At 34.9% G+C, this 13105-nt stretch overlaps 1 protein-coding gene and 1 non-coding gene across 3 annotated transcripts; one reads left to right on the top strand and one right to left on the bottom strand.

The window, feature by feature from the left end:
- Positions 1–4949: 4949 nt before the first annotated feature.
- On the top strand, positions 4950–9765 carry LOC103705479 (ubiquitin-conjugating enzyme E2 4-like). 2 transcript variants are annotated; one of them, XM_008789201.4, is made up of 7 exons: positions 4950–5194; positions 5292–5371; positions 5969–6083; positions 6222–6274; positions 6427–6555; positions 8355–8406; positions 9467–9765. In XM_008789201.4, coding segments are annotated over exons 1-7 (474 nt in total). In that variant the 5' UTR covers positions 4950–5150; the 3' UTR covers positions 9468–9765. The 2 variants fall into 2 exon arrangements, with proteins under 2 accessions (XP_008787423.1, XP_008787422.1); XM_008789200.4 differs by lacking the exon at positions 8355–8406.
- Positions 9766–10424: 659 nt separating this feature from the next.
- On the bottom strand, positions 10425–10508 carry TRNAL-CAA. Its single transcript has one exon. It is a non-coding gene; the product is annotated as a tRNA-Leu (tRNA).
- Positions 10509–13105: the final 2597 nt, after the last annotated feature.

Raw genomic sequence — 13105 nt, 5'->3', positions numbered from 1 at the left:
TCATAAATTATCTATAAAATAGAATTAAGAATTGTCCTTTTTTTTGATGATTTGTTTTTCATTAATCCTATTTCATAGGAATCAAAATGAAAAGATTGATTTTTTCCATGAAAAAAAAAACAAATAGCTAAGATCTCATATAGATTACAATTTCATCACTAAATCTATTTGGAATTTTTCTAATAATTCCAATACTTTAGTTTCATTGAGTATTAATACTCTTTATTGTGTATATAATATAAATACTGGACTAGTCACAATATTGAGTATGGGCTCACTACGGATAGGAATGTGGTGCATATTTAAGTACAGTGTCGCCACAGGCAAGAACATGGTATATATCTAAGTATGGCCGGTCAGGGTTAAAAGCTTGAACAATCCAAATGCCAGAAAAGTCAGACTTAATCTGCAAAAATCAAATTATGATAATGCTGATGATGATAGCCAATATAATGATATTTACAATAAATAAAGCTCGAAGCATAAATTCTTGTAAGGTTGTTTTGCTGAAATTGACCAACCTAACAAAGATTATGCCGAATGAGCATCAGTCGTCAGTAAACTTATGGGGCGTTGATACCAGTGACCCGAGTTCATGTTATCTCAAGAAAAATTTTAAATAGATAGATGATCCTTCTGAATCAACAGTGATCCATATATGGATAAAGTTGATGAGAATTCTAGTGTCGTGCTTCAAAAGAAACTCATTCTACAATCTCCTGAAGCCCTGTTTTCTTTTTGCTCGGCATGGGGAGTGCACTCGAGGCTCTATGTGGACAGGCCTTTGGAGCTGGTCTGGTTCATATGCTCGGCATCTACTTGCAGCGCTCGTGGATCATACTCATTGCCTCTTCAACCCTTATGTGCCCCCTCTATATATTTTCAGGCCCCATCCTGAAGCCTCTTGGGCTGGAAGAAGAAATTGTCAATCTTGCTGGCAAGTTCACAATCAGCATTATCCCCCAAATGTTTGCATTGGCCATCAGCTTTCCTAATGAGAAGTTTCTTCGGGCTCAAAGCAAGGTTATGGCAATAGCTTGGATTGGTTTGGGTGTTCTCTTAGTGTAACAACTCAGAACCTCACTCAAAATAGCTAGCTGAAAGGTATTATTTAGGTTCCTTGATCCTATATAAGTACCCAAGATCTACCCTGCGAATAATTGATATGGAACTAAATACATGCCTGCACGGGTCTTTACATGCTATCTCCGTTCCAGCTCTAACGTCCTTGTTAGGTTAATGGTTCAAATCTATTCAAATCTAATCACAAACACCACGATTGGCCCGTGGTTAGCCTCGATGGATTCGTGTCGCAGTGTCCCTTAGTTCACATAAGTTATGGGCTGGGTCCGCTCTGATACCATTTGTAACAACCTAGGGGCTAGGACCTCGCCAAAAATAGCTAGACGGAAGGTATTATTTGGGTTCCTTGATTCTGTATAAATATCCAAAATCTATCCAGCAAATAACCGATGTGTGACTAAATACACGTCCGCATGGGTCTTTACATTTAGTCCACATTGGGATGTTGTTCCTCTTCATCTTTGCCTTCAGATGGGCCTTGGGTGGGGCAGCTGCAGCCTACAACATTTTGTTCTTGTTGGTCGCCATAGCTCGGGTCTTATATGTTACGCATTGGTGCAAGGAAGGATGGAATGGGCTATCATGGTCTGCCTTCAGGGACATATGGGCATTTGTTAGGCTGTCACTTTGCTTCTGTTGTGATGATCTGCCTTGAAGTTTGGTACATGATGATCATCGTGTTGATGGTCGGTCACCTTAAGAATGCTCGGATCGGGTCGGGTCTATTTCTATCCGGTGAGCTTACGCACCATGTTATCTCTAGGCTCAATTCAGAACTAGACTTTTAAACATATGCTATATATGATCATAATAGCATCAATTCTCACACAAGAGCAACAATTTTGATAATGACAGCTGCCTTCTACTTTGTTTCAGCTTGAACTTGGATACTTGGGAATTCATGGTGTTCGTTTGGACTCAATGTCGCTATAAGGTTGAATTTTAATAATGATCTGTTGGTCCATCTAACTTCTATTTTCTAAGAGTTTATTCAAACTTAGTCCACATCTTAATTTTTGGGTTGCATGATTTAAAAAAATTATAAAGATTTTTTTTTCTCATTAGATTTGAACCGAATAAAAATTGGTTGATACAGGTCATGCTTGGATAAACGGTCCAATTCATAAATTCTATAGAATTTTCAGTTCATTCTTTTAAAATTTCTAGCCAAACATGCTCTAAAATTTCAGATTTCACCCATTGCCATAAAGTATTAATTTGATAAAGGGATTCATATGGAAACATTGTTTTGGTTGGATAAACAGTAAAACTAATCTGATAATAACTATTATTTTTTGTGTTAATCAATGCAACAACCTTAGTAGTCAATTTTTTTTAATTTAGCGAGCCACCTAAGCCATTGTAACTGTTTTCATAAATTTGATGGCTACATATCCCTTTTTTTTTCAGGCCCTGGTCATTTCAGCAGCGATGATTTCATCCACATCATAAGTCACAACAACAAGAAGAAAACAAAAAAAAGGGAAATCGTCAATGTACTTTAGCCACGTCAGAGGAAATTGCAGGAAAGAAGGTTTCCTGCAAGGTACGATACACACGTGAAATCCAATCTTGTCAGAACCGTATCATTGCCCTTGACACAAATTTCGTACGCTTGGGGTCACGTGACTTTTCGGTCCACACTGAAGTGCCGGGCAACTGCCTAAAATGAACTCAGCTCTCTAACCAATCTAAGGTCTTCCGAATGGTCGCCTTTAAATCGATCCATTTTTCGAATCTAATTGATAACCGTAAAAAAAAACTCCTTATAATTTATCTGCATTAAGTACTTTTTTTTATATAGAAGATGTTTTTTCCTGCAGTCCGAAGCTCTGTTTCAATAATAATTAAATAAGATGCATCGCATCCACCTGTCAACAGTTCTCTTACTTAAAACACCAAGAACAAGAAACCAAGCTCACGTGAACCATGTACGTCCATCAGACCAAGTATAAATATGTATATATTTGATGATAGAGACCAAGTGGATCATATAGCAAACAGGACTTGATAAAGCCATGGTACGGCTGTCATTGTTCCTCCATTATAATTCAACTTCTCCGCACGAGTAAAATAAAATACGAAAGCCTCTTTTGTTGTGTAACAAGTGCGTAATGCCCACTAGAACGTCCATGGATTTTATCATCAACTTGATGAATTAATTTTAGGATATAGGACTTTCCTATTAGAACAGGTTGTTCAAAAGGATCCCCTGTTCTTCCATCAAATATTCTGCTTTTTCCTGGATACTCGGGTTCAAATACCCATGGATTTTTTTGCATTGCTTTTATAAAGCAAAAAAATATTTGCTTACATTATTTTATTTTTTTTAAAAATTATTGATTTAAAATAAAAAAATATTAAATATATTTTTTATAATTTTAAAAATAAATAAATAATCATCACCGCCGTCATCATTACCATCTTCATCTTCGCCGCTGTCCTGTCCATCTTGCCATTTTCGTCTTCACCCCTTCGGCATAGCCTCTGCCAAACTACCACAACGGCTACCGTAATCTCTCACTAATCACCTACTCGGCTATCATTGTCATATTTATATATTTTCTTAAAAAAATAACTATGCCAAATCTATTTAAATTTTGTTAAAAATAGAAAATAAGTAAGATATTTTTTATATTTATGAGAAAACCAAGAAATACAGAGGTGATGCCGAAGATACCAGATAAGAAAATCACATAATTTTGAACCCTCAGATTACAATACCCTACTGAAATGGTTTTGCTCTTGTAATGAAAAAATATATTAGCCAATATGTGTCCAAGTTTTGGATTGAGTTTACTGAATGTTAAAGAAAAGAGAGTTGAGAACCTGGGTCTGAATCGGAGAGGGCCTGTTTAATATTGTTATTCTAACATTTAAATTATAATAAATGGGTTGGTGTGGATCCAATATCCGGCCCATAAATTCGTCCTAAAGTGATAATAAAATGGGTTGGGTGTGTGTCTTGTATATGTCAAGGATACTTCGGATTGTAGCCCCCAATCAATAGAGAAAAAGGTCATGAACGTAAAGGATAGGAAACCATGAAATTAGTGACATGTTAAAAAATATTTGGTCGTTCATTCTTGACTTTAGGTAACAATATATATTTTGATTTTTAATCTCTCATTATTATACAGCTATCAACTACCCGTTATTTATACTTTAACTTTTATAGCATGTTGGACTTTCCACTTGTAAACTCTCTCTAGGAATTGTTTTATCTCGATCAACTCTTCAAGATAAAACGTGATCTTGATGCATACCAGAATCCAATCTCCATCTGATCTAAACTCAATACATATTTTTCTTATTCAAACTTATGTGAGGAATGTACTATGTGTGGGATGTGTGTTTAGTCATGTAATAACAATTATTCACTGGATAGATTTTGGATACTTACGTAGGATTAAGAAATCTAAATAATATCTTTTGGATAGTCATTTTGGACAAAGTCTTACCAGATCCGGCCCATAGCTCATGTAAACTAGAGAACATTGCAATATGGGCTCATTGAGGCCGATCATGGTGTTTGTAATTAGATTTAAATAGATTTAGACCCTCAATCTAACAAAGATATTAGGATTTAAATGGAAAAGTATGTAATGATTCAAAGCTTAAATAGAAAACTATGTGAGGACCTTTGCAAGTATATATTTAATTTTATATTAGTTATTCGCCGGACAGATTTTGAGTACTTATATAGAATTAAGAAATTTTAAAAATACCTTTTGAGTGAGCTCAAAGGTTATTACAAATAGTATGAAAACTGGTTATAGGTCAATCATAGAGCTCAAACGGAAGGGTATGTGAGAATCCCTACGTATCAAATTAAGAGCATTTTGGTATAAAATTAAAGAGGGAACAGAACGGAACCACCGGAAGTGACAGGAAAAGTTTAAAGAATTTATAGGTCCATTCAGGGAATTTTTATTTTTATTTTTTACCCCATTCTGTTGGAGTCTGCGTAAGGGGGAGAAAGGAGAGAAGAACTCATCTTCGCTCTCTTCGCTGAACGCCCATCTCTTCTTCCATCGATCTCCCGGCCGCAGCGAAAGAGAGCAGCCATGTCTTCTCCCAGCAAGCGCCGTGAAATGGACCTGATGAAACTGTGAATATCCAAAAAATCCCTTATTCTTTGATCCCCATTTTATACCATTTTCTTGAATTTTTTGTCTTATTTCTTTTTTTGATCTTCCGGCTTAAAGGATGATGAGTGATTACAAAGTGGAGATGATAAACGATGGGATGCAGGAGTTCTACGTTGATTTCCATGGACCCAAAGAAAGTATAGCATCTGCCCATAATCTCCATTGAAAGATGCCTCAATAGTTAGTTTTGAACAATATTTTTGAGACGAGGACTTTTTCTTGTTTTATTCTTTCCAGATTATTTTTGATATGTAGGTGTTTGATTGTAGTGATTTATGTGCTTGATTCAGTTACGTTGGAATCTGGAAGAAGCATGCATCAATCCCTGACCCTTATTCACTAATTTGCAAGATTTTGGTTGTTTTCTTCATTTCTTATTAATTTACCATGGATTATTGAAATTCGTATTTGGTTGGTCACTCTGACCTCAACTGTGTGCTTCAAATTCCTTCTTTATCTGTTTGCTGTAATAAAATCATGAACTTGATATGATTTCTGTTGTTCTCTTTTTGTATTCATTTTTCCTGAGTACCCTTGCAGTAATTGTGAATTCCTCTATGCAGTTGGATGATAGTTTCAATGTGATTTCATCTCTCGGTCCTTTTGATAGAGTGATGCAGAAATTTGATAGTTTTGATGTTCTTATGAATTCTCGGTTCTGGGATTCATGTCAGTGCTTGTTTAATTTCAATTAGAGAGAAGTTTCTGGTTTTCATGTATGGACTTTTTGGCAGGTCTTTATCAGGGGGGTGTGTGGAAGATCAGGGTGGAATTGCCAGATGCGTACCCTTACAGGTCTCCTTCTATTGGATTTGTCACTAAGATCTGTCATCCTAATGTAGATGAAATGTGAGTTTCTGGTTAAGAAATTATGGTGGTTCTGGTTAATGTTTGTCTGCAATTCCTGTTGTTGGCTTAATTTTGTGGCCGTAAGTATGAGTTAGAAGACTTTGCAATGTTCTGATGTCCTTCTCTATCTGAATTCAGGTCTGGTTCAGTTTGCTTGGATGTCATCAACCAGACGTGGAGCCCCATGTTTGGTAAAGAGCTAATCAATCCAATTTTATCATTGCATTGAATTTCATGGCTCGTCTAGAACAGGGATGGTTGTTAGATACTCAATCTGCATTTGTCGACTCGTTACTTTTGGATACCATAAGTGCTTTGAAAATGTTCACATCTGTCTTTTCAGATCTTGTAAATGTTTTCGAAGTTTTTCTCCCACAGCTACTTTTGTACCCCAACCCATCTGATCCGCTAAATGGAGAAGCTGCTGCACTCATGATGCGTGATCGACCTGCTTACGAACAAAAAGTGAAAGGTGACATCTCTTAAACTACCATTTGCTTAATGTAGGTGCTTTGTGTTTTAATCTAGCTGACATGAAGAAGGATACTTAACCTGTAATATCATTGGTGATTTTAGATTAAACAGTAAATGGTTTCCACTTCCTCCTTCAAAAGTAGTTATGTTGCAAGTGACCATTGGCATAGCCAATTTCATTGTCAAATACGGTTTTGTCTTAATTTTGATAAGGTAGAGGTTTTCTGCAGTTATTACATGAGGAATGTGGATGCATCACAGGAATTTTGAAACCAAACAGCCCATACTATCATTGTCCAGTTTTGGAAGATTGCATGATAAGCTGTCTTCAAACACTCTCTGCCAGTGCCACCCCATATTTGTCTACCAATCAAACTAGCTTAGTGATGAACATCTATCATCACTAGCTGTGAAAGCCATGAGCCAGTGGGAAGAAGACATAGGAGTTCAGAACTAGCTCTTTTAGAGGAGATGAGATGTTCTTTATAGAAATCTTCAAGAAAGGAAACCCCTTCCTCCAAATGGATGCCAATTTGCAGTGCTCAAACAAATGCCCCTGAACTCTATTGATATGCAGTCTTGAACCAATAAAATTTGTCATTGCACTTCTTTTTGCTTCCTCTGACTACTGTAGTTGACTCCTAACCTTTTGTCATCTTTGAGGAGTTGATGTTGATTCCAACAAAGTGATGTTTAAAGAAACATGGAGCCAAATACTTTATGTGCATTGACTATGCCACAAAGATGAAGCTTCCTACATAAGCTCGTATAGTAATAATCTGCTCTGAAGTCGAATACCTTTCTTTCCGAGATTAGGTTCCATCCAACATAGGCATTAAGTTCAACCCTCTTATAGTAAAATAAAGGTGGAATGTCTTAATTTACTCATCTTTTTAGTTCTTCCTGTTCCACAGAGCAGTTCAGCTTTTATGATTGCACCTCTATGTTCATCTTAAAGTCTTTCCCAAATAGTCCAAGAGTGAAGGTTTCATTTTTCTTTAAAAAAAATAAATCACTTTTTGCAATTACAGCTTCACCTATAAAAATATTAGTCCAAGAAATTTGTTTTTGATAAAACTAAAGCAACTAATTTTAATTCATGTTTTCTCTTCAATGTACTCCCACTTTTTTTCAGCAAAACATATGGTATGAAGTATTAAGTGCTAACACCCTTTTTCAACTTATAAATTTGAACTTATATAAGTATTATTTCAGTGCATTTTATCTTCCAATGTTGGGGTTGTTAGGTCCATACTTTTCCAAGTAAATCTATCTACTTTCTCCTGAAAGACCAAATTAGTGAAGGATCCTTCCATTCATTTTCAGACTCCTTTTCTTTAATTTTATACATCACCTCGCATCTTGATTCTTCAGCTCCTATCAGCTTATTAGGTGAATATGTAATTTCCACACCCTTTACTATTACTCTTTTGTGAGTAAACCACTCTGCCTTGGCTAGCTATGCTTTCAGCTTTTCAAGATTTTATTAAAGATCTCTCTCTCTCTGTTTCTCTGACCTTGATTTTTTGTTGTTTTATCTGGTTTTTGATTATTTCCTTGTTCCCTATTTCATCCATAATTCCTTGAGAAATGTCTTTTCTCCGTAACATTATATCCAAATAGGCAATCTCATCATAACTCAAACTCTGAAATTTTCTCATGGACTTGTTGGAAATTTTGTGGTAATAGTATCAGCAGTTTTCATTGATTCTATCTAAGAGCACTGTAACCTTTTTTTTCTACTTGTGGATTAGTTTCATTTTATGGAGCATTTTATTACAATGCAAATACTTGCAGGGTGTACAGATAGGATGACTGCCCACCTCCAGATTGGCCTTCAACATAAATGGTAGCCTCTGTCCTCCTAACAAGTTACAAATCTCTCTGTTTTACCTTCTGGCAGGCCATCCTTTTTTTGTCACCCCCTTGATGCATCCTACATAACCCAAACACCCACAACTCATTACTCTCCATCAAGCTCTCTCTCGTTATGTTCCTAATTCCCTCCATCAACTACCATATATACTATTCCCATCTTTTCTATGTTACCAACCTTATTAGTACACTCATTCCATCTGAACCGATATATAATACTAATCCATGTGAGAAACTACCATAAACACTATTAGCACAACATTGCACATGTTGATACAGCAGACCCTTGCCATCAGCACTCATATCCTTGATTTACATATACATGCACACAATAGGCCTCATCTCCATGAATGGTGCTTTAATAATATATACCTGCACCTATGTCATAAAGATTACTATTCTTACTCTGTTTGTATTTGAACGGTATTCAGAAAGTGTTATTATAAAAACTTTGGTCGAACCGGATTGACTGGGCGAATCGTCCCGGTCTAGCCAGTCCATTTCAGTAGGCCTTGAATCACCCGGTTTAAGACGGTTCGGTAGTTCTTGATAATAGTGGTTGTGTATAGCTAATTAAGTAATTGTACAGGTTTTTTTCAGCTATAAATTATTGATGCGCATGGCATGATTGTCAAGCATCTTGCAAAAAATCTATTACACCTAAATTCCTTTGATATTTTAGCAATATTCATACGCAAGATGATCACGAGTTTAGCGGCAACTTTGTAAATTGTACATACATCTACAAAGTGGATATAAGGTGCATAGACAAAAAAGCAATACTACAATTTAGTTTTGTTTTTAAACAATGAAGGCCCTTCTAAACTTTAAAATTAATGATATAAAAAATTCTTGACCCTGTCACTCTCCAGCATCATAAACGTGCAAAAGCATTTAAACAAGTTTGGTTTAATGCTTCTAAGAAACAGTTTCATTCATTTTCCAATTTCCAAAAGCAAACCATGCTAGTTGAAGACTGTTGATTCATTAATTGGAAGATTTCTTCTCTCTGTGATGTTGCTCTTTTCCATCAGAATATTGCGAGAAATATGCAAAGCCTGAAGATGCTGGTGCTCCCCCAGAAGAACAATCAAGTGATGAAGAGCTGAGCGAAGATGAGAGTGGTTCCACTGATGAGGATTCAGTGCCTGGGAATCCAGATCCTTAAGTTGATATGTCCCATCTGATACCCTGATTCCTGTTTGTATCAGTTTCCTATGTTGCTCTGTAAATATGTGTACTCTGTGATCATATTGTTTTAAATGTCTTTGTGATCGAACTGCAATTGGACACGCATGAACCGGAATTATGGATCAGTTGCATAACGCCTTCACATACATCCATGCATGCATGATAGAAATGTACCCGTAGATTCTGGATGGGCTTCTACCCATCTCTCTATCTTAAAAAAAAGAAGAAGAAAAGAATAATAAAATGAAGGAGTATACGGGGACGTGGAGTTTGTGCTAAGTTCGACTGAGAGATCTGGACTCATATATTTGAATGAACTGAGTAACTCAGCTCCAGCATGATGCAGGTTGAGCCTAAACTAATATATCTTGTGGATGCTTTAAATCTTTTCTTGCATATCAAATAAATAAATTGTCATTATTCAACTGTTTTTTTAACATATCCCAAGAAATTAGATGTCTAACTAGTAAAGTGGGAAAAGGTTGAGATTTGTCAAGATGGATAAATGAAGGAAATTGGAGTGTTTTTTTGCGAATATATAAAATTTGATTTTATTTTTATACATCAAAGAGTCATTCTTCAACTTTTTAATATTTTTAGGAAATAAAATCCAAGACTTAATATAGTAAAGACCAATTTCCATTAATATTTTTAATCAAATGCTCATTTTCAACTAATTTTTTTAATAAAAACAATTTATATTTGAATGAATAAAATTAAAAATATCAACTTTTATTAATATTTCAAATTAATACTCATTTCTTATCTAAAAATGTAAAAATAAGTTATATTAAAACTTTTTGTCAGAAGTGGGATTTGAACCCACGCCCTCTCACGAGGACCAGAACTTGAGTCTGGCGCCTTAGACCACTCGGCCATCCTGACCGTCGATATGCAAGGCGTTAAGTTTTATATTATCAACCATGAAATCTAATAATTTCTTGTCACTCTAAATTTATAATCTGCATTCAAAGCATCTAGATCAAAACTAATTGTACGCATCACAAGAAATAGACTGCCAATAAAATTTCCTTGCCAACACCCAAACAAAAAAATAAAACAAAAACAGAATCTCCTTGCAACTCCCACTGCTAACCCAACCCAAAGAATTTCAATCAAGAGGTTTCTAATTTAATTCCTGTATGAATCAAATTTTTTCACCTAAAATTTTAACTTGTCAACTCTTAAGTTAAAGGATGTGCTTGGTGTTGCTTAAGAAAAAAAAAGGGGCTACAAAATATCTTTAGGCCTGGTGGACGATCACTCTACTGGACTCCCTATCATCAAAATGAATATTTTACACTAGTTCCCAAAGTAATGCAAGCACTGTGGCAGATGAAAAATTTGTCTCGGGTAAACTTCATTTGAAGCTAGAATCTGGTTAAAGAATATTTTTAATTCATGTTTTGAAATAAGTATAGACAAAAAATGCTTTTTATCTTTTTTATTTAGAAAAAGAGTCAGGCAAAACCAGAGGCAATACACTGTGCTTATTTGTGATAAGTCTTCCTTCAAATAGCTACACTAGCGAGAGGAAGTTTGATCGTGATTAAAAACGGGAAAAAAGTCTAAAGTGGTGGTATGGCCTTCACTTGCTCGCACTTCATTTGCGATGTAAGCCTTAAAACTTATCATTCTTTTCAATCCTTGATAGTTAGTATCATTATAATTATCGAAATGAGGCGCAATCATGCGACTCTCTGCAAGCTATTTTGAATACAATGCTCTACGCTACGTTACATCTCTGAAGCAGGTACAAAATACCTTAAAAATACATATGAGCAATATTTTTTTTAAAAAAAAGAAAAACTATAGATAATGTTTAGATTATCATCATGTAAGCTTGATTTTCGAGTATAATATTTATTATCTCTAAAAAAAAGAAAGAAATAAGTAATATATATGCATACATACATAAATACATATCTGTATATACATACATATACATATACATACATACAGCTTTGGCAACACAAGCTCATTTTTCAAGAGGTAGTCAAGTGTTCCCCCCAAAAAGAAAATTTTGTAGGTGGCGAGGATTGAATGACATGTTTATGAGGCCATAATTTAAGCAATCATTTTGTAATGTTTGTTAATTCAAGTGATTTGGGTAGGTCAAACTTGAAAGGGCACAGAAATGGCTCGAACTAAAATCAAGGAACATATTTCTAACATTTGCATTGATATGCAATTATAGTTTCTGAAATAACTTTTTATTCAAAAAATTGATGGTTGAAAAACAAATTTTTGGGACCAATATTAATTTGGAAGAATAACATTGTAATTATCACTATTTTAATCCCAAATGATGTATATCCCGACTATTTTGGACAAATAGCAGTTGTTGTAGCCACTGTGATAGCTATTAATTTTGGTGGAAGCTTATTACAGTAAGATAATAATAACATTGAAGCCTTGCCCCTATATCAGCTAAAAAATGATATCCTTGGGTTTATGTTTCCTTTGGATTTTTTGTTTTATTCTTTTTTAAAATAATAAGCAATCCTTATTTTTTTAAGTCAAGTTATTAAGTAATTTTTAGTGGGAGTTGCTATTAAAATGATTGTTGTTAGCTACTAATCATTATACTAGGACATAATAGTGGCGGACAAAGTTTTCGGGAACAAGTAATCCATGTTGCATAAACACAATCAAGTTATGGGATGCAAAAGTTTAAGTCCAACGACCGAATACTACTTTGCATGCCCACTACTTGCACATTTTGTGGTACAATTCTTCTTTTTTTTCTGGTACAACGCCTTTTCTTTTGGCAATGGGACAATATTAGTTTTACGGCAAACAACAATTAATGCCATTCTATTCTACATATTCTACTTATTATCCTAAAAATACAAAAAAAAATAAAAATATCGTGTAATTGATGGTGTTACTAAATTATATAAATTTCAAAAATATTAAAATTTAATGAGGCCCATAACACTATCTCTGGCATTGTTTATTTATTGCAGGACATTTAAAAATTTTTAAAAAAATATTAATACCTCGACCTTCGAATAGGTCTTTTTTCTTGACCTCGAACGTAAGTTGAAGAGAACAATCTCATCCTTAGCTGAGTAGCTGACCAATCGAAGTGAGCTATCTTGATTGGAGCTGAGATAATTGATTAACTAAGGAGTAATCAGATGAAGAGAATAATCAGTATATATTGACAAAAACTGATAGTCCCAACAACTGATAACTCTGCAGCCCGCAGTTGTGGCAGCACCGCAATTTGCATCCTACCAGCACTGCTATGTTCATATAGGCTGACACCCATACATCGGTCGTACTACCGGTCATTATTGCACGCCATATCAGACAAGGTGATGATAAAATGGGCTTCCTTATATAAAATAACAGAGAAACGTCAAGTATGTTCGCAATATTTTTCACAAAGACTACATTCTACTAAATTTTTTTCTTTTTTATATTGTTGCCTTGAAATTTTCTGATTTTTAACAAACTATCTCCAAAAAAATCTA

This window comes from Phoenix dactylifera, chromosome 17 (genome assembly GCF_009389715.1).
Source record: "Phoenix dactylifera cultivar Barhee BC4 chromosome 17, palm_55x_up_171113_PBpolish2nd_filt_p, whole genome shotgun sequence".
In the NCBI taxonomy this organism is placed as follows: Eukaryota; Viridiplantae; Streptophyta; class Magnoliopsida; order Arecales; family Arecaceae; genus Phoenix; species Phoenix dactylifera.
Note: the sequence above shows the minus strand (reverse complement) of the source record. Positions and strands in the feature narration are given on the sequence as shown.

What these genes read in the sequence shown, in the direction of transcription:
- LOC103705479 (XM_008789200.4), top strand. Translation starts at nt 5,151, where the DNA reads ATGTCTTCTCCCAGCAAGCGCCGTGAAATGGACCTGATGAAACT. An exon ending in GACGTGGAGCCCCATGTTTG is followed by an intron (nt 6,275 to 6,426) that starts GTAAAGAGCTAA and finishes CTGTCTTTTCAG; the next exon opens with ATCTTGTAAATGTTTTCGAA. An exon ending in TTACGAACAAAAAGTGAAAG is followed by an intron (nt 6,556 to 9,466) that starts GTGACATCTCTT and finishes CTTTTCCATCAG; the next exon opens with AATATTGCGAGAAATATGCA.